This window comes from Bos indicus, chromosome 3, assembly GCF_029378745.1.
Source record: "Bos indicus isolate NIAB-ARS_2022 breed Sahiwal x Tharparkar chromosome 3, NIAB-ARS_B.indTharparkar_mat_pri_1.0, whole genome shotgun sequence".
Lineage (NCBI taxonomy): Eukaryota > Metazoa > Chordata > Mammalia > Artiodactyla > Bovidae > Bos > Bos indicus.
In genome coordinates, this window is record NC_091762.1 from 106,371,466 (window position 1) to 106,396,064 (window position 24,599).

Genomic DNA, 24,599 nt, shown 5'->3' on the forward strand with positions numbered 1-24,599 from the left:
AGACTCGGGGTACAGTGGGTAGTGGTTAAGATACTGGAGTCTCACACACCTGGGATGTTATCCCAGTTAGATCTCTATTGGCTGTGTGAGTTTAGCCAAGTTTCTCTCAGTAGTGGGGCTCAGTTTCCTCACCTGTAAAATGGGGACAGGGGACTTCCCTGGTGGTCCAGTAATTAAGACTGTGCTCCCACTGCAGAGGGCATGGATTCTAACCCTGGTTGGGGAACTAAGATCCCACATGCCACATAGCCAAAAAATTTAAAAATACTAATAAAATAAAATGAGGACAGTCCTGACCCAGCAAAATGGTTCCCAGGATTAAGTGAGAACACCATCAAGGTGAGAGGAAAACTTCCACAACTGGGCCTGGTACAGACAGATATTTAGTAAACGTTAGCCAATGCTGTTGTTACACCCCCACACACATTCTGGCTCCCTCTTACTCTCTGCATCCTGGAACAGAAGGGCTCAGTGAGTTGCTGAGAACAAAGGCAGAAACAAGCAGCTCAGTTTTCCAGCTTTTATGAAAATTAATAACATTAATAGCTTACAGACATATACATACATACACACCGCTATATACATGGTCATTAAGTTATTAATTAGTCTCTGTATACAACGTTTCTACATTAGTGTTCCAGGCTAGGCCCAATCAGTCCTTGGCATATTCACAGTAGCAGTCCCTGGGCTTGGCCCCTAGGGTGGTCACAGGGAGGCCGGGGGCTGATGCCCGCCCCATGATAGGCACAGGAGGTGTCCTGGGTCACTTACTATGAAGTCTTTAGCTCCCTTCCTGGCATCTGGAGACCAGCTATTCAGGGAGCAGCCTACGATGAAGTCTTTAGCTCCCTTCCTGGCATCTGGAGACCAGCTATGCAGGGAGCAGGCAAGCGGGCCTCGATTCCTCGTGTGGCCTGGTGACCCAGGCCCTGTATATAGTGGCTTCGGGCCATCCAGTAGGTACTAGAGGATGCTGGCCAGTTCTGTAGAGTCTGTGTCAGAGCAGCCTGAGCTGCTGGCCTCTTCCCTGCAAGAACCAGAGGAGACGGGTTGGAGGAAGCATCCTTACTCACCTGCTTGTTCCCCGAGGGATCTTGGCTCTGCAGGCTTAGCTGACTGCCAGGTTAGTCTAAATCACAGGACAGTGCTTGTTCACTCCCACTCTCAGCCCAGAAACTGCTGAGGTTTGTTCACTGTTCCTGCTGTCCTCAAGGCACCCCAAGTTCCAGTACTACATCCTGGCCTCGGCGGGTTGATGAGCTGGCATAACTCACTCCACCCTGCTCTCTGGTCTTCACACTGAGGTCCTGCATGCCAGGAGAGCCATGAAGAGTATGGGCTCTGGAGTTAGAATACAGGGGCTCAAACACAGGTCTGCCCCTTATCACTTGTCACACTTCTGATTAAGCCTTACTTTCTTCATCTGCAGAGTGAGAATCACAGGAATCTCTGATGCCCAAGGCTGTTAAGATGACCACAGGAGATCATGAGTACACTCTCTAAAATGTGAATCACCTTAGGTGACAGGGATTTTTGTTTGTATCATTCACTAGGCCAAGGCCTGGCACACAGGCTTCCCATATACGTATTTGATGAATGAATAAACGTAAAACCAACTCAGCATAAGCAGACAGCAAAGGGCTCAAGAAACATTAACTAGGAGACTTTCCCAGTGGTCCAGTGGTTAAGAATCCACCCTCCAATGCAAGGGGATGTAGTCTTTAGCTCCCTTCCTGGCATCTGGAGACTCATCGATTCGATTCCTGGTTGAGGAACTAAGACCCCACATACTGAGGGGCCCCTAAGCCCGATACTGCAACTACAGAGGTCCCATGCCGTAACTAGAGCAGCCTGCATGCTGCAACAAAGATTCTGTGTGCTGCAACTCGATGCAGCCAAATAAATATTTTTTAAAAATAAAATAGTCAAAAAGAAGAAAAGATACATCAACTGCCATTGTGATGAACTGGCAGAGGGGAAGGGCAGAGGAGAAGCGGTGGAGGGGAAGATGTGTGGGAGGCAGATCCGAGCTTGGCAGCTCCAGGAGGTGCTTTTCAAGGGCTTAGACTAGATGATGCTCTTTTGTCCACCAACCATCCCTTGCCCACTCACCTCAGAGCCTGCAGGGCCTTCTTGTTCTGCCGCCGCTTCTCCTCATCAATGGGGTACAGCTTGAAGAGCAGCAGGCCTATGAGGATGAGGACTATGGGAGCCATGGTCACCAGCATCTTCAGCGTGAACTTGACACGTGCCGGCTGGGAGCAGCCACGGGTCTGGTACCCGGTGAAGCTGTGGGGCCCAGTGGTTAGGGGAGTGGTGAGGAGGGGGCACCTGGGGCCTGCCCCTGCCCAGCATTACCCAGACCCCCACCCCACTCACTCCAGACTGAGGGTGGAGATGCCCAGAGAGACTCCAGAGGCAAACTTGGTGAAGAAGACGTAGAAGGAGAAGAAGATGGGCTCGGTCCCGTGGATGTGGGGCTGCTTCAAGTGGAAGTCATCAATGACGTCGGGCAGCATGGACCTGCACACAGGGGTGGCGGCCATGAGCACCCTCCCACCTAGCAACCCCAGGCCTCCACTAGCCCATGTGGTCCAGGTCAATAAGAGCGCTCCTCTGGGAGCTGGCAGTTCTATAGTACACACACACAGTTCAGTGATGAGATGGCAACTTCACGTGAATCAAAAAGAAGGCCTCTTCCTCTGAGATGAAGTAGCCCCACATGTAGCTGCTCAGCTGGGCAAGTAAAGTACAGGGTTTGAACCCCCATTTCCCATCCTGACTAGGTGTGCTCAAGCAGTTCACAATCTGTACAACTGTACTGGGAGGACCTGCCCCACTCCCAACCTGGACCTGCAGAAAGAGAAGTCCCCACAGATTCTCCCTAAGGAGTTTCAGAACTGGGGAGCTGGGAGGCTGGGGAACATACCAATATATATATATATATATATATATATATATATATATATATATATATACTTACCATGGTAGTAAGAAGGCAGCTGCAACGCTGATGCCAGCTGCCACAGCCACCACGTATGTGACAATCAGATTACTCTCCATGAGGGCCACCAAGATGAGAAATGGCACTGCTGACTAGGAGAGTGGGTGTAGGAAGATGAGTCAGCTGGGGGGCTCCCAGCAGTAACCCCCAGGCCAGCCCAGGCCCTACCCTTTCAGCCCCACTCACCGAGATTCCAATGTACACAGCTGTCTTTTTGCCAAACCGGGTTAGGAACCACTGCCAGATGGGGATGGTGACTGTGGCTGAGAACTTTGGAGGGGCAAAGGGGTGAAGAAGTGGGTTAGAGCCCTGGAATCCCTCTTGCCCTTCCCAGGACTCCAAAGGTGCTGTTAACCCTGACCAGGAGCAGCCAGCTGCCATCACCTGGATTGCTCCACGGCAGCTGATGGCTCTTCAAGGAGCTAGGACAAAGTCCTGATCTTATCTGCTGCCCTCTGAATACAGAACTCTGAGTTCTGGCCTCCACATCTTTGCTTTCGCTATGCTTTCTACTTGAACATCTAACCCCAATGCTTTCTTTTTTCCCCAGTGTTACTAAGATATAATTGACAAGAACATTGTACTAGTTACTAGTTCAAGGTGTACAATATAAAGATATTTTTAAAATATTTATTTGGCTGTGCCAGGTCTTAGTTGCAGCACGCAGGATCTTTTTTTTTTTTTTTTCCTCCCCATAGTTGCAGCATGCAAACTCTTAGTTACAGGATATTCTGTGGCGGCATGTGGGAGCTAGTTCCCTGGCCAAGGACTGAACCCAGACCCCCTGCATTGGGAATGTGGAGTCTTAGCCACTGGACCACCAGGGAGTCCCAATAAAGATTTGATATATGTACCCAAACTCTTTCTTTCATAGTCCTACCTAAGCCACTGTAGGTCAGATCCAAATGTTCTGAGAAGCCTCCCTCATCCCTCACGATCTTGGCCAGTCTGGGAAATATCCTCTGGCTATCCAAAGAACCATCTCACTGCCTAAGCCCCTTCAGCCACCCTTGGGGCCCCACACGCACCATGATTGCCAAGAGCAGATTCTGGAATTCGTTCCGAAAGCCCAAGGTGTAGGTACAAAACAAGGCAAAGTTCCCCTCCACCAGCTGGGGGCCAGGACGGTGTAGCAGGAAGAAAGACAAAGAAACAGGTGCTGATGGAGCTGAGCCTCAAAGACTCTTTGCATGCTCGGGGGACCTCTGCTCACCCCACCCCCATTCCACCTGTCCCTCAGGCCCTGTCACATTCTAAGGCCTATCCCATCCCCTATTGCACTCCCCCATCAGGCTGAGCATATCAGAGCCCCACTCACCATGAAAGCCAAGGAGGTGAAGAGGAAGCCGGCAATAAGCTTGATGTATGGCCCATGGCTCATGACCAGCCGGAGGCCCCGAAAGAAGGGCATCTGCTTGGTCTGCTGAGTCTCGTAGGATTCTGGGGGCCAGAGGGGACAGTGAGCAGGAGCAGAGGCCCCTCCCAGAGTCTGAGGCCCAGGCAGAGGGACAAAAACTGCCCCACGATGGGGCCTGTACCCCTCCCTGGGACCCCTCACCTCTCTGTTCCCGCACGCCCAGGATCAAGATGACAGCACAGATGACATAGATGGAGGCAATGACTCCTGCCGCCAGCAGGTATGCATTTTGCTATAAAGCAGGTAAAGATCACATAGAGACACAGTCAGTCTGATTTCATCCCAGCTCCCAGCAGCTCTACTCAATGACCTTTGATCAGTCCCTTCTCTGGGGGCCTCTCTGTCTCCATCTGTGAAATGAGAAAGTTAGCTTGGGCCTACTGCTGCTTCCCAAGGCTGGAACAAGCCCAGATGAACTCTAAAAAGGCCAGGATGTGGAGTCTGAAAGCCCACAGTTCAAATCTTCCGAAACCTAGTTTCTGCAACTCACTAGCTATATTACATTGGACAAATTATTTAGCCTTTCAGTGCATCAGTTTCCTTATCTGCAAAGTGGACATATTAAAACTGTATGTAACAAATGCCCAACAAATTACCAACACTAGCCATTATTACTATTCTGAGGATAACTGCAAACCCCATCATTCCTCATCTTCCCCCATCCCTGCCCTGCCAAGAACTCACCGTTTCTTTGATTGAGGTGGAACTCTGCGTGCGATTGACTGTAGAAGCATTGGCATCCGGGATACAAGGCGAATCTGCTTGGCCCACGATCTGCCCCTGGATTGCTGTGCCCAGCACTGTACCTAACACCTCCACGGTCATCCCTGAGCAGAAAAAAAGGTCCTTTGGAAGGGCCGCATGGCTTGTGGGCCCCCAGGGAGGAACGTCAGATGGATAGAAGCCCCAGAAGCTCTAGCCCCAAGAGATGGAAACAGCTCCGGATGGAATGGTTATAGATGGCATCTTGGCTTAAACTTGTGGCCTTGCTGTGTGACCTCTGCCTGGTCCTTGTACCTCTCTGGTCTCAAGAGAGCAATCAGTTATTTTTTAGTATGGTTTCACACCTTCTCCCAAGAGCAGAGAGCTGAGCCCAAAAGGGAAGAAACATGGTAGGAGAGTCAAGGAGTGGGGGACTCTGGGTGCCTGGTGGGTGGGATCAGTGGGCGGGGGAAACTTACGATAGGCAGTGGCAGAATCACGCTCACTCTGCTCCGTGCTGATGAACATGGTGAGAGCTGAGTAGGGAACGTGGAAACACTGGCATGGAAGAGAGGCCCTCGGCCAGTCAGACGATGGACAGACAGATGTGGCTTTGGGCACCAACCCCGGAGGCCCCAGGGACTTCCTTCCCCCTGCCCACACTCACCGTGACCAGCGTTTCAAAGAGGCAGTAGAAAAGCAAGTACCACAGGGTCTGGCCCTGGTGGAAGTCGGGCACGAACCAGATGAGGAAGTAGGCGATGATGGCCAGGGGGGTGGAGAAGGTGATCCTGAGGAAGGGGAGAGTCTGAGTGGGAGCTGGATGCCAAAACCCCAGGATTCGGGCCCGGCCTGGACTCTTCAGCAGCCCCACAGGGTGCCTGGTGGGAAGGAAATTCCTCCCTCTGGATCCACCCACCCCAGGGTCTCTGGGAAGGTACTGATGGCCAACCCTGGAAGGGCAGACTGAGACAGGGTTCTGGCCTACAATTCCGAGCATGGAGCAGGAGGTCAGACCCTTCTGAGTCTTGACTGCCTCTCCCCAGGGGTTAAGGCTCTAGACACAGGGGCTTTCTATGGGCTGGGGGATGAGAATGGAGGCTGAGACTTTGGGGAGAAGAAGCAGCCCCAGTGCTGGGGTTCTCACCATTGTGTGTACACACGGGGTGAAGGGAGGCTAATTCCAGGGGAAGATTTCCTTCTGGAGCGGCCACAAGGGAGGACTGGGCCCCGTGAAATAACTATAAGCAGGGTTGGGGGTGGCAAAGGTCTGCCTCCCCACATGTGAATCCCATGGTCCAGAAAGATCCCACATGCCGCAGAGCAACGGAACCCACGCCCCACTACTGAGCCTGTGCTCCGCAACAAGAGAAGCCCTCCACCATGAGAAGCCCATGAACTTCAGCTAGAGAGAGGTCCCTGCAACTGGAGAAAGCCTGTGTGCAGCACCCAAGACCCAGTGCTGTCAAACATAAAATAAATAAAATCTTAAAAAAATAGAAAAGGCAGCTGAGAACCAAGGCCATGGAGACCCATGGTTAGAAGGGCCCACAATTCAGGGATCCAGTTCTGGCTCTACTACTAACTATTAATAACTTGGTCTTGGGCAAGTTATTCACCTTCTCTGAGACTCATTTTCTCATCTGTAAAATGAGAGTAGTAAGAACACCTACCTCACCTTCAACATTTACTCAAGAAATATTCAAGTGCTAACTCTGAGCTGAGTGCTATTCTAATGACTTGGGATGGATCAGGAAACAAAACAGACAAATCACTGCCCTCATGACATTCACATGCTAGTTGGCAAACAAAAAAAAATAAACATAAGATATGTACTATCCAGCCTTAAAAAGGGATGAAATTCTGAAACATGCTACAGTATAAACCTAGAAGTGACACAGAAAGACAAATCTGGTATGATCCCACTTAGATGGGTCAGATTCACAGACAGAAGACAGTTGGTTGCCAGGGGCTAGAGGGAAAGAAGGAATGAAGAGTTAGTGTTTAATGGGTACAGAGTTTCAGTTTGGAAAAAGTTCTGGAGATGGTTGTGCAACAGTGTGACCATACTTAATGCCACTGAATTGTACACTTGAAAATGGCTAAAATGGTAAATTAAAAAAATTTTAAATAGTGTATTTTATCACACACACGCACAAAAGCTACATAACGTATTAGATGGTAATTAAGTGTTATGGAAAATAGAAAGCAGGCTGAAGAGGATTAAGAGTATGGGGGTACAATCCATAGCCAAGTGGCCTGAGTTGCCCTCATTGAGAAGGTGACCTCTGTGCCAAGATGAGTGGGAGTTGGCCTTGCAGAGCTTGCAGGGCAAGGGTGCTCAGGCCGGAAATGTGCCCCAGTAGGTCTGGGGAGTAGCAAGGAGGTCAGGGGGCTGGAGTATGGGAGATGGAATTAGGAGATGAACTTGGAGAGGAAAAGGGATGCCTGGGCTCTGCAGGCCACTATAAGGACTTGGGCTCTGCGTCATTGGGTTGAAGTAGTTAATATTAAAATGTAGACCAGCGCTTGGGACACAGCGCCGTGATTATCACACCAGGAAAGCCCAGCAGGAGACTTCAGGAGCTGCAAAGCCCTGGGCTGGGACTCCGACCTCAGGCCCAGCCCTGCCACATCTGCCACGTGGCCCTGCTGACACCCTGCCCCTCACTGGCGGCCTTGGGAACTCCAGGAAAGCGTTTGTCAAAGTCTTCCTGGTCTGAAAAGGAAGACGTAAATGCTGACTGAGGGCAGGGGCTGATCTGAGGCCTAGGAGGAGAGGGGCGTCCCAGGGCTCATGAACCCCTGGAAGGCCCAGCCTCTTCTTACACTGGAAGGAGAAGGGTTCCCAGGTCCTGACAGGTATGGATGGAGAGTTGGGTCATGTGTATTACATGGCAGCCTTCAGCACGCACTCAGATGGGGGTGGGGGACCAGGCAGATATTGCCAGGAGGTCCCACCCAGACAGCTGAGGACATGTCCAGAGACATGCGTCAAATCAGAAACCAGCCCTAAGGGCCCTCAGCTACTTCACCAAGTGGGCTGCCACACCTGCCCAGGCAGGCAAGATGGCCTCGGATCCTACCTCCCACAGAGAGGGCTTCCTCCCCTCCCCCTGCCTCACCCCACCCCACCCCTCCTCTCCTGTCCCAAATCCTCCCAGAACAAGGGCTGCTCTGGCAGCCCTCGCCAAAATACTCCCGTCCAAGCAGCCGGCCGCTGAGGAAGCTGAGGAACCAAATGTGACTGAAAGTAACCCGGGTTACTGCTGCCTCAGGCTGGCCCGAGTGGCTGCCTGCCATTGGCTGTGCCTCATGAGGAGATGTGGCAGCGGAGCCCCGCCCCCCACCAGCTGCCAGGGAGGCGGGTACAACGGACTGCGGGTACAGGCGGGTACAGGGCCCCTGAGGCAGTCTCAGGGGCTGGCTCCCTGGGAGCCCCAGCATCCTGCGCAGGTAAGGCAGGCTCTCCTGTCCCCTGGCCACAAAGCCTGGATCAAAGGCCTCGACCTGGGCCTTCGCCAGGGGCTGGCGGGGTTTTGGAGGGAGGGGGGCCTCGTGGGAAAGGAAGCTGTGGGTGGGGGGGCAGGGACTGTGGGAAGAGCTTTGAAGGCCTTGAAGGCCGGAGACCAGGTATGCGCGCCCCTGGGGCAGGAAGGCGCCCACTTGAGCGTGGATGGGCCAGAGATGAAAGGGGTATGTCCTCCTCCCCCCCAACCACCAAGCAGGATGTCCTGGAGGGAACCAGAGCTCCGGCCTGTTCGCCTGTCCCTTGTGCCTGCCTTTGCCGTCTGATCTGTGGCACCACCTCCCCCAACCCTGCCTCACAGTCTGAAGCTGAGGAGTGTAGGCTTTGTATCAAAGGAAAAGGTCGTTCTCAGGGCCCAAGAAGCCAGAGGTTATGCACTCCCATTCTCGGTTTTATCATCCACCCATACCCCACCTCCAGGAGCCACTCTGCAGGGGTGCCCAGTTATATATTACTTAATGTGTCAGGCACTGTTCTAAGTACGTTATATGCTGTGTGTGTGTATTAGTCACTCGGTCAGGTCCGACTCTTTGCAAACCCATGGACTGTAGCTCACCAGGTTCCTCTGTCCATGGAATTCCCCAGGCAAGAATACTGGAGTGGGTTGCCATTCCTTTCTCCAGAGGCTCTTCCCAACCCAGGGATTGAACCCACATCTCCCGCACTGCAGGCAGAGTCTTTACTGTCTGAGCCACCAGGGAAGCCAAGTACATTATATATTACAAAATTTAATTTTCACCACAACCCAGTGAGGAAGATATAATTATTATCTCCACTGTGCAGATGAAGGAACTTGAGGCTGAGGAGTTAAACTGTCTTGCCCAAGGTGGTACAGCTATAAGTGGTCAAGTTGGTATTAAAACTGAGGCAGGCTGGCTCCAGAATGTAACCTTTCAACCGCTATAGGAAGTGATGGAGTGGAGAGGTTAGAATTCCAGTTTCATGGAAGGGAAAGGACCTTGGGGAGGAATGGGGCCTGAGACAGGGGAATCTTCTCAGTCTAACAGCTAGACCAGCCTGAACTGGCAAGAGTTCCAGTGCCCATGACTGGTCCAGCTGAGGCCCTGCTGAGGCTTTTGCCATCATTCCTTCTTCTCACCTCCCAGTCTGACAAACCAGAGGGAAGAACCATGGGGTAGCAGACACACCAGAGGCCCCGCCTTCTACCACCATGAAGGAGCATCTTCTACTCACCAGGGCATGAGGCGGCCCAGGCGGGTCCAGGGAGATTTGCTAATGCAGAAGCCCACCAGGGGGTCTGTGATGGCATCCCAAGCTCGGCCCACGAATAGGATGATGGAAGCAGAGAAAGGATCCACCTGGGATGAGTAACAGGAAAAAGATGACTCCCTCTTCCTTCATCTGATGGGCAACCTCAACCCTCACTGATGGGCAAAAGCGGGGGTCCCTCCCCACTTCAGCCAGGCCATTAGGACCCTGTACTGCTCCTACCCAGGCCTCAAGCATCATCACTTGCCTTGTTAATAATGATAATAACAGTCACCCAATAGCAGTGGTACTGTGTGTCTCCTGAGAAACTTTGCCAGGTCCCCCCTCTTCTGTCCTCCCCTCCACTGCCTTTGAAAACTCATCAATTAGACTGAATCCAGATTGCATTTCCTTGTCTCCCTCTCACAAGCCCCTAACCACCTGATGCCAGAACGAGCATTTGAGGGACTTCCCTAGTGGTCTAGTGTCTAAGACTCTATGCTCACAATGCAGGGGGCCCAGGTTTGACTCTTGGAGGGGGAATAAGATCTCACATGCTGCAACTAAGTGTAACTAAGACCCAGTGCAGCCAAATAAAAGCAGAGATAGCATTTTCTGGGTCACCACAGTGGCCCTCAGTTTTCCCATCTGTATAATGGTGTATGATCCCTATTTTACAGGGTCGAGCTCTATCTTGGATGTGGAAAAAGGATTAAATAGAGTAGGCTGTTACCATCACTACCCATTAAAGTTATACCTCTGCCTCCAGAACTTCTCGGCTTATAGACAATTTTTCTGGACTCTTCTTTATTCAAGGCTCTGCTATTACTATCACTATTACTATTACTCCAAGAAGATGGAGAGGACTTTCCTCGTCTGACTTTTCTAACTTTTTACATTTTGACAGGGGGTTAGTCGTATTTGCACCCAACTTAGGACCCAGGGCATGGGAGTTGCTTGGAAACTAGCTACTTAAAGGGAGTCATTTGTCCTATCTGGGGCTCAGGGTTCCCCATCTGTAAGCGGATACCACTAAGATGCCTTGTTTGCAAAGTCAGAAGTTACATGCAAAAGACAGCCGGTGTGTGCACCCTGAGAGCCTTGGCAGTTTGGCCTCCCACTCTTGCACCAGACAAGGTGAATTCTCAGGATGCCAGGCTGCTGGCCGAGGAGCCCTGTGACACCCTAAGTACCCTGTGAGGGCCCCTCTGTCCACTTGCATGCCTCTGCTCCTTAGGTGAAGGTGGGATGCACCTCATCCACAGGCCTGACAACATCCACCAATCTCCGAGCCAAGCCAGCTGACTGCCGTCCAACTGGGGACATGGTGTGCCAGTCTCTTCTAAGAACGTCAGAGCAGGCTTTATTCTCTCACACCATTGCCTACCCCTCCAGGCTCTGTTGCTTTTGCCAGGCAAGGAGGAGTTGCCTGACCTTGCCAGCTAAGACTCCTGGGGCTGAGAGACTCCCCTTCTGGATACTCTCCAAAGCCTTATTTCTACTCCACTGTGACTCTGAGAGGCAGAAGTGGAGGGGTGCCTAGTCCCATTTCCCAGTTGAGGGGAAAAACCCTAGCCTAGAGTCCGTAGTCTCTCCCACCTTGGGATGATGGAGGAGCCCTAGGGAGTTCAGCTCACTCACCTGAGCTACATCCAACAGGTAGATCTGCAGGAAGAACCCCAGGGCACATCCCGTCACCTGATACGGGGCTCCCCCAACTGCATAGCATAGTTTGTTGCAAATGGACAACTGTTTTTTCTTCTTTGGTTCCTTCTGGGAAGAAGAGGAAAGAATGAAGAGACCTGGAGACGAGACTGGCCTCCATTGTAGAACTTTCCAGAGCCAAGACCATCCCTCTAACCAACTCTGCCAGGAAGGATAATTCTGCCTTGCCCTGTTACCACCCAGGGAAGAGTTCACTTCTCACAAGAAAAGAGAGGTCTTCTCTGTTTTTAAAAATCTGGAAAAGGCGAATTCATACTGAAGAAGTAGCCCCTAAGCCACCTCACCCCAACCCCAGATCATCAGTGCCCCATCCCTTAATGACTCCCCCCCCTCCAAGGCCTCAATCATGTTTCTTTCCAAGTTGAAGGGGGAGTATGCTCCAGCAGTGAACCTGTCCCCACCTGGCACCAACTGCCACAACCTGAAAATCCTCTTGCTGCCAAAAGCTGCCTAAGCCCAGGCCTGGCTCCCGCCATAGTTCAGAGGGTAGAACCCACCTGCCTACTGGGTGAGAGCTCTAGAGATCTTTAAGGGCCCAGCCCAGTTGGCTGTAGGCACAGCTGTTCCTTCCATCTGTCCCAGAGCCTCCCTGGCCCCTGGAGGCAGCCAGACCTTCAGGCAAACCCAGGAGATGCCCTCCCCTACCTCTCCCTGTCCCCCTCCCCCAGTGCCCAGGGGATCTTGTTGTGGGGACTGGGGAATAGGGGGTAGGAAAGCCTCTAGGTGCTGGGTTGGGCCCTCTCTGGGTGGGGCACTAGGGAGGTTAAGGTTGCCCAGGGAAAGTAGATTACTCATACATTGCAGCAGCATTAATTGCTTACCCAGGCTCCTTCCAAAGATCGGTTAATAAAATTAAAACGAAAAAGGCAGTCACCTCCCAGGCAGATATATTGCCTGGGATCCCTCTCTGGGGCCGCCTGATGTCACTGGGTCCTTCATTACGTCCAGAGAGCTGGGAATGGGGCCGAAAGTCAAGACAGGCAAAGCGCAAAGTGTACGCGCGGCCGATACCTACACTCACACAGAGCCTACAGGATGCGGCTCCTTTAAGAGCAGAGCTCTTGTTTTATGAATGAACTTGATCCGCCCTCGCCCTCGCCGAAGAGTTGAGAAGCTAGCGTAGGACGTGGGGGTGGGGAGTAGGCGGATGAGAGATGGGGGACCAAGGTGGGTTTCCCAGATTTCTGGGGTCTCCCTGCCGTCTAAGGCAGCAAACTTTAGCGGCTGATCACAGAGGAACGGAAACCTGCTAGGCAGAGCCGGGCACCACGTGGAGCTGCCTGTAAGGCTGCTCTCCAGAAATGCCCAGAGCTGGGGTGGGCAAAAGGGGGGCCTGGCGCCTACAAACCTTTTCCATCACTCCCCGCCTCCAGGGCACCCCCAGAGCTCTCTCCTGCCTCTGAGTTCTGTCCCTGGCTTAGCCCAGTGTGTCCCAGAACCAGGCTTATCCCGCGACGCCCCCATCTCATCCTGGCCCCCCATCCCAGACCCTCCATCTGGGGTTGCGGGGACCTCACCTTCACCTGGACCGGGCGTTCACCGGCTTGGAGGATGCCAGTGGGCAGAAGTCCCGCGGCGGAGCCGCTCTCGGCGCCCTCTCCTTTGGCCATGACCCGCGGGCCACGCCGCCCGGGGACCGGGAAGCCGGGATGCTCCTCTGCTCCGCGGGCCTCCGCTCCGCCCGGGCTCGCGTTGTAGTTGTAGCCGCCGCCGCCACTTCGGTCGCCGCACACAAGTTAACCCGGCAGGCGGCTGGGCGAAGCACTCTCTCCCCTGCACGCCCCCCGCGCCTCTTAAAGGTTCGTCCAGCCCTCTCTGATCTGGCCAATCCTGGAGCTTTGCTACCCCGCCTCCAGCCAATCCTGGAGCGCGCCGGTCCTCCCGCCTGCCCAAACCACCCGGCCTGCTAGCTGGTGCTATCCAGCCACGTTCTCTAGTCCGGAACCCGTATCCGGCTGCGCGTGCTCCGCGCAACATCGGGGGAAGGCCTGGAGACCCACCTGACACGCACGAGGAAACTGAAGCCCAAGGCTAAAAGTGACCTGCCCACGGACCCCCAGAGTGAGTTCTCCCAGAGCGAGATCTACACCTCATGACTTCGAACCCGCAGGTCCAGGAAAAGTAGGGGCTCCAAAGCCCACTGCCCCCTTTTAACTTCTGGAATCAAGTCGAGTCTCCTGCTCTAAACCTGGAGTATGTAGCGCTGGCACTTTCCTAACCGACGCCTCTCTCTCTTTCCCCAAGATGGACTATTTCTTCTTACGGACAGAGGCATCTTTGCGGTCCTCATGATGGGGGAGAAAGACAAGCTGAGGTAACCAGGCAACGCAGAGGCAACGCTTTGCCTTGGGCAGAAACCCCCACTTTGTGGAAAGGCGTGGAGACCACAGCCGTTAGCACACAATGATAGTAACAGCAGCATTTTATGGAGAACTTCCTCCAGGCTTGACAGGATCTCCTTCAGCCCTTTAACCACCCTGTGAGGGTGGTACTATTATTATCTCCGTTTTACAACTAAGGGGAGAAAAACGCAAATGAAATAGCTGTAATGTGGCAGAGCCAGGGCTAGGTTTTGCCCCATTTCAAAGCCTTCCCTCTTCATTGCACCGCCGCTATCCCTCTCAGCAAAAATGAAAAGGCTGAACCTGTCTCCCCAACAAGAAGCCCTGGGATATAGGAAGCCCTGAGTTGAAACAGTCAAGGAAAGATTTGAAAGAGTGCTGAATAATCTGCTCCTTGAAAGAAGGTGGGAGAGGAATTCCCGGGCGGTTCAGTGGTTAGGACTCTGAGGGCACTCCATCACTGGTGGAGAATTAAGATCCTGTAAAGCCTTGGGGTCTGGCCAAAAGAAAAAGAAAGAAGATGGGGGGCCAGACAGATGTCGAAAAACAGTCTTTTACCACCGGTGTGTCCCTTGTGTCACCGTCACTCCTGGCTTCCCAGACACTCAAGAGGCCAAGAGGGGGCCAGTTGGCACTGACCAGTGAAGTGATTGCTCAAAGGCCACTCAATCCTTTGCCTGTGGTTGCTGTGTCAGGTCCTTTTTTCTTTCATAAAATCTTATTGCCAGCAGGAGAGATGAGGTCTCGCAGCCCCATGATGGCCACACCAAGCTTCCTCATCTGCCTTAGAAAATCCCCATCTTGGCCACTGCTGAGAGCCAAGGTGAGGCAGCTGAATTGGTGCAAAGGGCCTGGACTGGCCCCCATGGCTCTGCCATGAGCTGTGTGACACTCTTCTATGTCTGCCCCTCTCTGGGCTTGAGTCCACAGCCCTAACATCCTCAGCCCTAGGGGATTACACTGCATCAGAAGTGATTTAGACCCCAGTCAAACCTTGAGCTCTCAGAAAGTGAGAATCACATCTTTTTCACTCCTGTTTCCCCACTGACTAGCTGGGGGCCTGATTCATAGTAGGAACTTAAATATGTATTCAGTGATGCCTGCTCAGTCTCCCTAAGGGACAGCACAAGGGGAGCCCATTCAGAAAAGCCCCAGGCTCCTCCATTTACTAGTTGTGTGGTTGATCCTGGGCAACCCAGTTAACTGTCCTACATTTATAAGGTAGAGATATTAAATGACCACCTGTTTTGAGTATGAAACCAGAAAATTCAGGGGAAGTGCTTAGCACAAATGCCTGGGAGCCAAGGCTGGGCTGGTCCCCTCTCTTGGCTCGATTCCAGTCTGAAAGTGTAGCAGTGTAAGATTCCAGATATGGCCTGACCAAGCGAGAACAATAGGCCTATTATTTCCCGCAGTCTGGACACGACACATTGTTAATGCAGCCTAAGACTGCTGGGCTTCAGAGTCTTTCTCTCCCATGACTAGTTCCCATCAGGTTGTGGTCAATTAAATTATTCAGATCCTTTTCGCTGGAACTGGGGTCAAGTCAGGTCTCTCCCCGACCCTCTGCTTTGTGTAGTGTCTCCTCCTTCATGAAGCTCACAGGACAACAGTGTCTTCTTGCTTATTTCAGCTTGTTGAAATTGTTTTCAGTGCTGGTTCTATTGCCTCCTGTTTTCTCCCCCTTTCAGTTTATTTTTCTGTTTTTGTTTTGTTTTTTAAATTTTGGCTGCACCATGTGGCATGCAGGACCCTAGTTCCCCTGTCGGGAATTGAACCTGCGCCCCCTACATTGGAAGGTGGAATCCCAGCTATTGGACCAATGGAGGAAATTCTGCTCCCTCTCTAATTTTAGATCCAGGCTGCTCCTCTCCACTTCAACTACACCATCTGGTCTGTTGATCAGGACAGAGTCCCACAACGCTCCACAAGAGACACTCTTCACCACTGACTGAGTTAGGGTCCTGCTATTATACAACAGCTCCCAATTATTGCTGGGCAAGCACGGTGCCAAGTGCTTTATGTATATACCATCTCATTTCCTCACAACATCAGTGGGTAGTTGATGAATCTGAGGCTAAGAGAGGGAAAGCAGGGACCGGTTTTACACGCCCAGAGTCAAGCCCCTTTTTCTGACCATGTGCTTGGCTGTAAATTTGTCACTCAGAAATGCTGGCTTCCGGCTACACACAGTCCTGACTACGTGCCTGCATGGCCGTCTTGGCTACTGTCTCTCCTACCCTCTTTCCCCCTCACCACCAGGCCTGGAGCCCAAGGGGCTTTGCTGAGGCTCCAGGCCAAGATGGGCAAAAGGCAACCTTATCAGCTCCATTAGCCTCAGGAACCTGGAGCAGAGACTTGGACCCTTTCTTCACAGCAACAGTCTTTTCATCTAGGATAGTAGTGAGAACAAGGGCTTCTCCTTGAGGAGCAGAAAGGCAGCTCCCCACTCAGTGATGAAACTACCCTTGTGGCCATCCTTGACCTTTTCCAGATGTAGCCTAGTCTCACAGCCAAGGGCAAATACATTTCAGAGCTCCCCTTGTTGATTTCCACTTGTCTGTGCCCTCACAGTGCACCATGCCCAGCTTGAAGGGCTTCTTCATACCCTAGCGTACTCCCCTGAGGGGCTTTGGGGAACGCCGCTGGGTCCCCTGAGCTTCTTTGGAGACAGGGAAGCAGAGTTAAATGCAAAGATTCGAAGGACAAGTCACTGGCTTCATAGACTATCTCTACCATACAGTTTGTGCATATGTACGAGCTCAGTTGTTCAGTTGTCTCGGACTCTTGCACCCCCATAAACTAACCTGCTGGGCTTCTCTGTGAGATTTTCCAGGCAAGTATACTGGAGTGGCGGAGAAGGCAATGGCACCCCACTCCAGTACTCTTGCCTGGAAAATCCATGGACGGAGGAGCCTGGTAGGCTGCAGTCCATGGGGTTGCTAAGAGTCGGATACGACTGAGTGACTTCACTTTCACTTTTCACTTTCTTGCATTGGAGAAGGAAATGGCAACCCACTCCAGTATTCTTGCCTGGAGAATCCCAGGGACGGGGAGGCCTGGTGGGCTGCCGTCTATGGGGTTGCACAGAGTCGGACACGACTGAAGCAACTTAGCAGCAGCATACTGGAGTGGCTTGCCGTTTCCTTCTGCAGGGGATCTTTCTGACCATACAGTTTACTCTTGGGCAAATTACAAAATCTCTTTGAGCCTCACTTATCTCACCTGTCAAATGAAGATAATAATTCTGTATATCTCACAGTGTAGTCATGAGGATTAAGTAGGGTCCGTAGAACAGTGTTTGGCCTTTAGTAAGAACTTAAGCAGAAATCCCTGGTGGTTCAGTGGTTAAGAATCCACCTGCTAAAGTAGGGGACATGGGTTCAATCCCTGATCCAGGAAGATTCCACTTGCTGTGGAGCAACTGAACCCGTGTGCCACAACTACTGAGCCACACGCTGCAACTGCTGAAGTCCACATGCCCTCAAGTGCATGCTCCACAACGAGAGAAGCTGCTGCAATGAGAAGCCCTCTCCCCACAACTAGACAAAGCCCGTGTGCAGCAACAAAGGCCCAGCATGGCCAAAAAATACATAAATAAAATTAAAAAAAAATTTTAATGCCCCAGAGAGCTTCTTAACTCCATTCAAAAAATAAATAAATAAATAAAAACAAAGAGCGTGGATTGCCTTTTAAAAATATTTGTCATCATTATCAGCATCACCACAGTCACTATCATCGATAGTATCGATTAAAGTGGTGAGACCACACCAAATAACATCATTAAAGTCAGAGGGGAGAAAATTTGATATAAATGGCTAGGGACTAGATTTATATCTGGTGATTCAAGATGGTTTTTCTAACCCAGTGGGGTGCTGCCAGGACAGGCTAAAAGATTGTTGCTAAGTGAAGATGTTGTCAGGTGCCAGGGTTGTCAAGTAGAATAACAATGTGTTATCCTGTGGTAAGATCTCTTTCGTCCTTAAATGGCAGATCTACCACCCTGACTTCTGGAAAAAAGGAGTCCAGCCCATGCTTTAAAACACACTTATCTCAACTTATGAGGTCCTGCTTAGTCACTCAGTCATGCCCTACTCTTGCAATCCCATGAACTGTAGCTGACCAGGCTCCTCTGTTCATGGGATCTCCAGGCAAGAATATTGGAATGGGTAGCCATTCCTTCCTCCAGGGGATCTTCCTGATCCAGGGATTGAACCCGGGTCTTCTGCATTGCAGGTGGATTCTTTAATGTCTGAGCCACTAGGGAAGCCCATACTTATCTCAAGAGCCACTGGTAAGTTTATACCTTGGTTGGTGCTTATGGCAGAAAGTGAAGAGGAACTAAAGAGCCTCTTGATGAAAGTGAAAGAGGAGAGTGAAAAAGTTGGCTTAAAACTCAGCATTAAAAAAACGAAGATCATGACCTCCAGTCCCATCATTTCATGGCAAATAGATGGGAAACAATGGAAACAGTGAGAGACTTTATTTTCTTGGGCTCCCAAATCACTGCAGATGGTGACCGCAGCCATGAAATTAAAAGACGCTTCCTCCTTGGAAGATAAGCTATGACAAACCTAGACAGCATATTAAAAACCAGACAATACTTTGCCAAAAAAGTTCCATCTAGTCAAAAGAAAGAAAAGTGAAGTTGCTTAGTCGTGTCCGACTCTGTGACCCCATGGACTGTAGCCTACCAGGCTCCTCCATCCGTGGAATTTTCCAAGCCAGAGTACTGGAGTGGGTTACCATTTCCTTCTCCAGGGGATCTTCCCGACCCCGGGATCAAACCTGGGTCTCCCGCATTGCAGGCAGACACTTTACCATCTGAGCCATGGTTTTTCCGATAGTCATGTATGGATGTGAGAGTTGGACCATAAAGAAGGCTAAGCGCTGAAGAATTGATGCTTTTGAACTGTGGTGTTGAAGAAGACTCTTGAGAGTCCCTTGGACAGCAAGGAGATCAAACCAGTCAATTCTAAAGGAAATCAGTCCTGAAAATAATTGGAAGGACTGATGCTGAAGCTTAAACTCCAACACTTTGGCCAGCTGTTGCAAAGGGCTGACTCATTTGAAAAGACCCTGATGTTGGGAAAGATTGAAGGCAGGAGGAGAAGGGGACAACAGAGGATGAGATGGTTGGATGGCATCACTGACTCAATGGACATGAGTTTGAGCAAGCTCTGGGAGATGGTGAAAGACAGGAAGCCTGGTGTGCTGCAGTTCATAGGATTGCAAAGAGTTGGACACAGCTGAGCTGAACTGGATAGTGGTGGTCTGAGGTCTGAGGCCAGGAAATGGCCAGGCTGAAGAGCTTAGGGCTGGGCAAGCATTGGAGTAGCCTGAGGCTATTCTGCACCCAGTCCTTTTGTTTGATGAAAGGGCAGATGAAAGGGCAGAAAGTAGAAAGGAGAGACTCTTGAGGGTCCCAAGAGAAACTCTTCGTGTAGAAAGTAGCTTTTCAAGTCATCTGAGGCTACCAGTTGTGAAGTAGAGTATCTCTTGCCATATCAATAAATAAGGATGTAACAGCCATCAGTGATTTGGGGCCTCCAGATGTGAATAAGGGCTCCCAAAGGGAAAACAAAGCCTGAGATCCAGCAGATGCTGCCACCGCATTCCCCCTCACCCCTTCCCTATGATTGCTGAGGAGCTAGGGGATGGGGTGGGGAGTAAGAAAAAAAAAAAAAAAAAAACAGGACGCAGGTCCCAGATATTTGAGATGTGTATGAATGAAATGACTTTAATAATCTCAGACTCTCGCATCTTCCCATATATAGAAGAGTGCTAATTTCCTTAACTTGAGATATCTGGTTTTCCTTAATTGACAGTAATCTTTGATGTTCAGACTGCCTGCCCCACTTTGTTACAAACTTCTATATATCCTGACTCCTTCCCCCCAGCTCCTTGGAGCAGTTTCTCAGGACTACCAGAGACACTGCCTTCTAGGCTTGAAGTCATAACATTCTCACCAAATAAAACACTTTCTGCTTTCAGGTTGTGACTATATTTTTTAGTAGACAGTTTTGGCAACCAACACGAAGGGACCCAGAGCAGATTCCTTCTCCTCCACCTGAGCTCTACAGGAATCTGGAGCCTTGGTACCAGCAGAGGCCCCTTGTGCCCATCCATCTCCTTGGGAGTTCAGATAGATTTGATTGAGTCTCTTCTGGTTCTAGGATCTCTCGTATTGGTTGAAGATCCCTAGTTTTATTTGGTGAGGTATAGCAGGTCCTTGCCCCCTCTCACTTGAAAGTTCCTGGGCGGGGGGCACTCAGTTGAAAAACACTGAGGCCCACCCACAGTCTAGATACTGAGTGGGACTCGGTTAAAAATACCGAGGAATACCCCCTCCCAGTTGTAAGACACTGAAAGGGGTTAATTAACAGATAAAGAGGGAAATACCCATCCAGTTAGAAGATACCTTGAAATACCCACCGAGGAATCCCCAGATCTTTGTTGAAAGACACCGAGCTTGCTACGTTGTAGGAGGCTGAGCAGTCTGTGCTGAGTAGTTAGGTAAGAGCCTGATCTGACTCTTTTCCTCAGTTTGGCTGCTTTAATAGAATTTGTTGGGGTAAAAGTGAAAATATTCCATGAAAGCTTTACTCTGAGGAAAAGGAACATAGCTCCCAGCCAGTTATAGTTTTTTCAGGTGACTGAGAAATTTATGGGAGTAGAGGAACCAGAGATCAAATTGCCAACATCCGCTGGATTATGGAAAAAGCAAGAGAGTTCCAGAAAAACACCTATTTCTGCTTTATGGACTATGTCAAAGCCTTTGACTGTGTGGATCACAATAAACTGTGGAAAATTCTGAAAGAGATAGGAATACCAGACCACCTGACCTGCCTCTTGAGAAACCTGTACGCAGGTCAGGAAGCAACAGTTAGAACTGGACATGGAGCAACAGACTGGTTCCAAATAGGAAAAGGAGTACGTCAAGGCTGTATATTGTTACCCTGCTTGTTTAACTTATATGCAGAGTACATCATGAGAAACACTGGACTGGAAGAAACACAAGCTGGAATCAAGATTGCCAGGAGAAATATCAATAACCTCAGATATGCAGATGACACCACCCTTATGGCAGAAAGTGAAGAGGAACTAAAAAGCCTCTTGATAAAAGTGAAAGAGGAGAGTGAAAAAGTTGGCTTAAAGTTCAACATTCAGAAAACAAAGATCATGGCATCCGGTCCCATCACTTCATGGGAAATAGATGGGGAAACAGTGGAAACAGTGTCAGACTTTATTTTTTTTGGGCTCCAAAATCACTTCAGATGGTAATTGCAGCCATGAAATTAAAAGATACTTACTCCTTGGAAGGAAAGTTATGACCAATCTAGATAGCATATTCAAAAGCAGAGACATTACTTTGCCAACAAAAGTCCGGCTAGTCAAGGCTATGGTTTTTCCAGTGGTCATGTATGGATGTGAGAGTTGGACTGTGAAGAAGGCTGAGCACCGAAGAATTGATGCTTTTGAACTGTGGTGTTGGAGAAGACTCTTGAGAGTCCCTTGGACTGCAAGGAGATCCAACCAGTCCATTCTGAAGGAGATCAGCCCTGGGATTTCTTTGGAAGGAATGATGCTAAAGCTGAAACTCCAGTACTTTGGCCACCTCATTCGAAGAGTTGACTCATTGGAAAAGACTTTGATGCTGGGAGGGATTGGGGGCAGGAGGAGAAGGGGACGACGGAGGATGAGATGGCTGGATGGCATCACTGACTCGATGGACGTGAGTCTGAGTGAACTCCGGGAGTTGGTGATGGACAGGGAGGCCTGGCATGCTGAGATTCATGGGGTCGTGGAGAGTCGGACATGACTGAGCGACTGAACTGAACTAAACTGAGAGGCTGCGTCCTCATACTGAGCAGTGGTCCCACAGAGAAATCCTCTCATTAATTAAAAAAATTGCTCACCTGGGGGAAACAAATAAGAACTGGACATTCAGCGACTCAAGCACACAAAGGCTCAGTGGTCTTTAACTGCCAGAGATAGACTCTGAGACACATAAGATAAGCTAAAACAACTCTGGGGTGACTCTGGGAGGAGTTATGCTCACAAGCAGCACACAGGCCCACCACACAACTTCGCCAGGAAATTTTTATCCCTGCCAAATTCAAGTTAAAATGGGAAATAGAAGTACTCAAAAGCAAAGCAAAGGGCATCAGAAAGTCAACCTCTGACTAACACCCTAGCCAGATTCATAAGGAGCTCATACTTGCAAATACCTAATTAATTGGAGAAATTATACTTTAATTGGAGAAATTATACTGAAGGAAATCTTACTCTAAAAACTGAGGGGGTCCTTATTTTGTATGCAAAGTTAAAAACTGACTTAGTAAAACTTTAAACAAAGGGAAACTCACATTTCCCTGTGTCTTGGAGTTGTAAACGTTTCTACCTGATATTCCTAGGTTGTTCTGTGTTCCTGGGTTAGTTTGCTTGTGTTTGCCCTATTTCTTGTTGTTCAGTCACTCAGTCATGTGTGACTCTTTGCGATCCCATGGGCCACAGCACACCAGGTTTCCCTGTCCTTCACTATCTCCAGGAGTTTGCTCAAACTCATGTCCATTAAATCGATGATGCCATCCAACCATTTCATCCCCTGTCATTCCCTTCTCCTGCCTTCAATCCTTCCCGGCACCAGGGTCTTTTCAAATGAGTTGGCTCTTCACATCAGGTGACCAAAGTATTGGAGCTTCAGCTTTAACACCGGTCCTTCCAATGAATATTCAGGGTTGATTTCATGTAGAATTGACTGGTTTGATCTCCTGGCAGTCCAAGGAACTCTCAAGAATCTTCTCCAGCACCACAGTTCAAAAGCATTAATTCTTTGGCGCTCAGCCTTCTTTGGAGAAGGCAATGGCACCCCACTCCAGTACTCTTGCTTGGAAAATCCATGGACGGAGGAGCCTGGTAGGCTGCAGTCCATGGGGTTGCTAAGAGTCGGACACGACTGAACGGCTTCACTTTCACTTTTCACTTTCATGCATTGGGGAAGGAAATGGCAACCCACTCCAGTGTTCTTGCCTGGAGAATCCCAGGGATGGGGGAGCCTGGTGGGCTGCCGTCTATGGGGTCGCACAGAGTCGGACACAACTGAAGCGACTTAGCAGCAGCAGCAGCAGCCTTCTTTATGATCCAAGTCTCACATCCATACATGACTACTGGAAAAACCATAGTTTTGACTAGACGGACATTTGTCTCTGCTTTTTAATATGCTGTCTAGGTTTGTCAAAGCTTAAGAAGCAAGTGTCTTTTAATTTCACAGCTGCAGTCACCATCAGCAGTGATTTTTGGAGCCCAAGGAAATAAAGTCTGTCACTGTTTCCATTGTTTCCCCTTCTATTTGCCATGAAGTGATGAGACCAGCAGAGAAGGCAATGGCAACCCACTCCAGTACTCTTGCCTGGAAAGTCCCATGGACAGAGGGGCCTGGTGGGCTGCAGTCCATGGGGTCGCTAGGAGTCGGACATGACTGAGCGACTTCACTTTATTTTTTCACTTTCATGCATTGGAGAAGGAAATGGCACCCACTCCAGTGTTCTTGCCTGGAGAATCCCAGGGACGGAGGAGCCTGGTGGGCTGCCATCTATGGGGTTGCACAGAGTCAGACACGACTGAAGCGACTGAGCAGCAGCAGCAGCAGATGAGACCGGATGGCATGATCTTAGTTTTTGAATGTTGAATTTTAAGCCAACTTTTTCACTCTCCTCTTTCACCTACATCAAGAGGCTCTTTATGTTCCTCTTCACTTTTTGCCAGTAGGGTGGTGTCATCTGCATATCTGAGATTACTATTTCTTCTGGGAAACTTCATTCCAGCTTGAACTTTATCCATCCTGGCATTTTCCATGATGTACTCTGCATAGAAGTTAAATAAGCACAGTGACAACATACAGCCTTGATGTTATGAAAACTAAAGGTATACAAATTGGTGGCAGAATTTAGATAAAGGTATATAAAATTGGTATATTTATGTGGCATTTATATATGAAGGCTTCCCTTGTGGCTCAGCTGGTAAAGAATCCACCTGCAATGTGGCAGACCTGGGTTCGACCCCTGGGTTGGGAAGATCCCCTGCATAAGCAAAAGGCTACCCACTCCAGTAACCTGGAGCGACTTAGCAGCAGCAGCAGCAGATGAGACCGGATGGCATGATCTTAGTTTTTGAATGTTGAATTTTAAGCCAACTTTTTCACTCTCCTCTTTCACCTACATCAAGAGGCTCTTTATGTTCCTCTTCACTTTTTGCCAGTAGGGTGGCGTCATCTGCATATCTGAGATTACTATTTCTTCTGGGAAACTTCATTCCAGCTTGAACTTTATATTTGAACCAGAATTTAGATAAAGGTATATAAAATTGGTATATTTAGGTGGCATTTATATATGAAGGCTTCCCTTGTGGCTCAGCTGGTAAAGAATCCACCTGCAATGTGGCAGACCTGGGTTCGACCCCTGGGTTGGGAAGATCCCCTGCATAAGGAAAAGGCTACCCACTCCAGTAACCTGGCCTGGAAAATTCTATGGGCTGTATAGTCCATGGGATCGTGAAGAGTTGGACACGACTGAACGACTCTCACTTTCACTTACTTTGTATATGATGGTCATAGCTCTTATTTACTTTTATTGTGGGATAGACAAGGCATATAGATTGCCACTAAAGAAG

The 24,599-nt window shown here is 50.0% G+C and overlaps 1 protein-coding gene and 1 long non-coding RNA gene across 4 annotated transcripts; one reads left to right on the top strand and one right to left on the bottom strand.

Moving 5' to 3' along the window:
- Positions 1–506: 506 nt before the first annotated feature.
- On the bottom strand, positions 507–13,366 carry MFSD2A (MFSD2 lysolipid transporter A, lysophospholipid). 3 transcript variants are annotated; one of them, XM_019957756.2, is made up of 14 exons: positions 13,104–13,366; positions 11,495–11,634; positions 9,847–10,002; positions 5,791–5,914; positions 5,603–5,681; positions 5,106–5,248; positions 4,563–4,653; positions 4,323–4,444; positions 4,033–4,116; positions 3,191–3,274; positions 2,984–3,096; positions 2,380–2,523; positions 2,113–2,289; positions 507–1,027 (listed from the first exon to the last, which is right to left on the bottom strand). In XM_019957756.2, exons 1-14 carry the CDS (start codon positions 13,194–13,196, stop codon positions 964–966), a joined length of 1,614 nt encoding a protein of 537 aa, XP_019813315.1. In that variant the 5' UTR covers positions 13,197–13,366; the 3' UTR covers positions 507–963. The 3 variants fall into 3 exon arrangements, with proteins under 3 accessions (XP_019813315.1, XP_019813313.1, XP_019813312.1); XM_019957754.2 differs by having other exon boundaries at positions 9,847–9,971; positions 11,503–11,631; positions 13,104–13,365; XM_019957753.2 differs by having other exon boundaries at positions 9,847–9,971; positions 11,503–11,634; positions 13,104–13,364.
- LOC109556458 (uncharacterized) lies at positions 8,285–10,632 on the top strand. The gene is made up of 2 exons (XR_002180412.2): positions 8,285–8,579; positions 9,759–10,632. It is a non-coding gene; the product is annotated as an uncharacterized lncRNA (long non-coding RNA).
- Positions 13,367–24,599: the final 11,233 nt, after the last annotated feature.

Excerpts from the sequence above, each read along its gene's own strand:
- MFSD2A (XM_019957756.2), bottom strand. The coding sequence starts at position 13,196 with ATGGCCAAAGGAGAGGGCGCCGAGAGCGGCTCCGCCGCGGGACTTCTG. Across the intron at positions 3,275-4,032 it reads ATCTGCTCTTGGCAATCATG|TTCTCAGCCACAGTCACCAT; the intron begins GTGCGTGTGGGG and ends GCCCCTCCAAAG. Across the intron at positions 3,097-3,190 it reads CTGTGTACATTGGAATCTCG|TCAGCAGTGCCATTTCTCAT; the intron begins GTGAGTGGGGCT and ends CCACTCTCCTAG.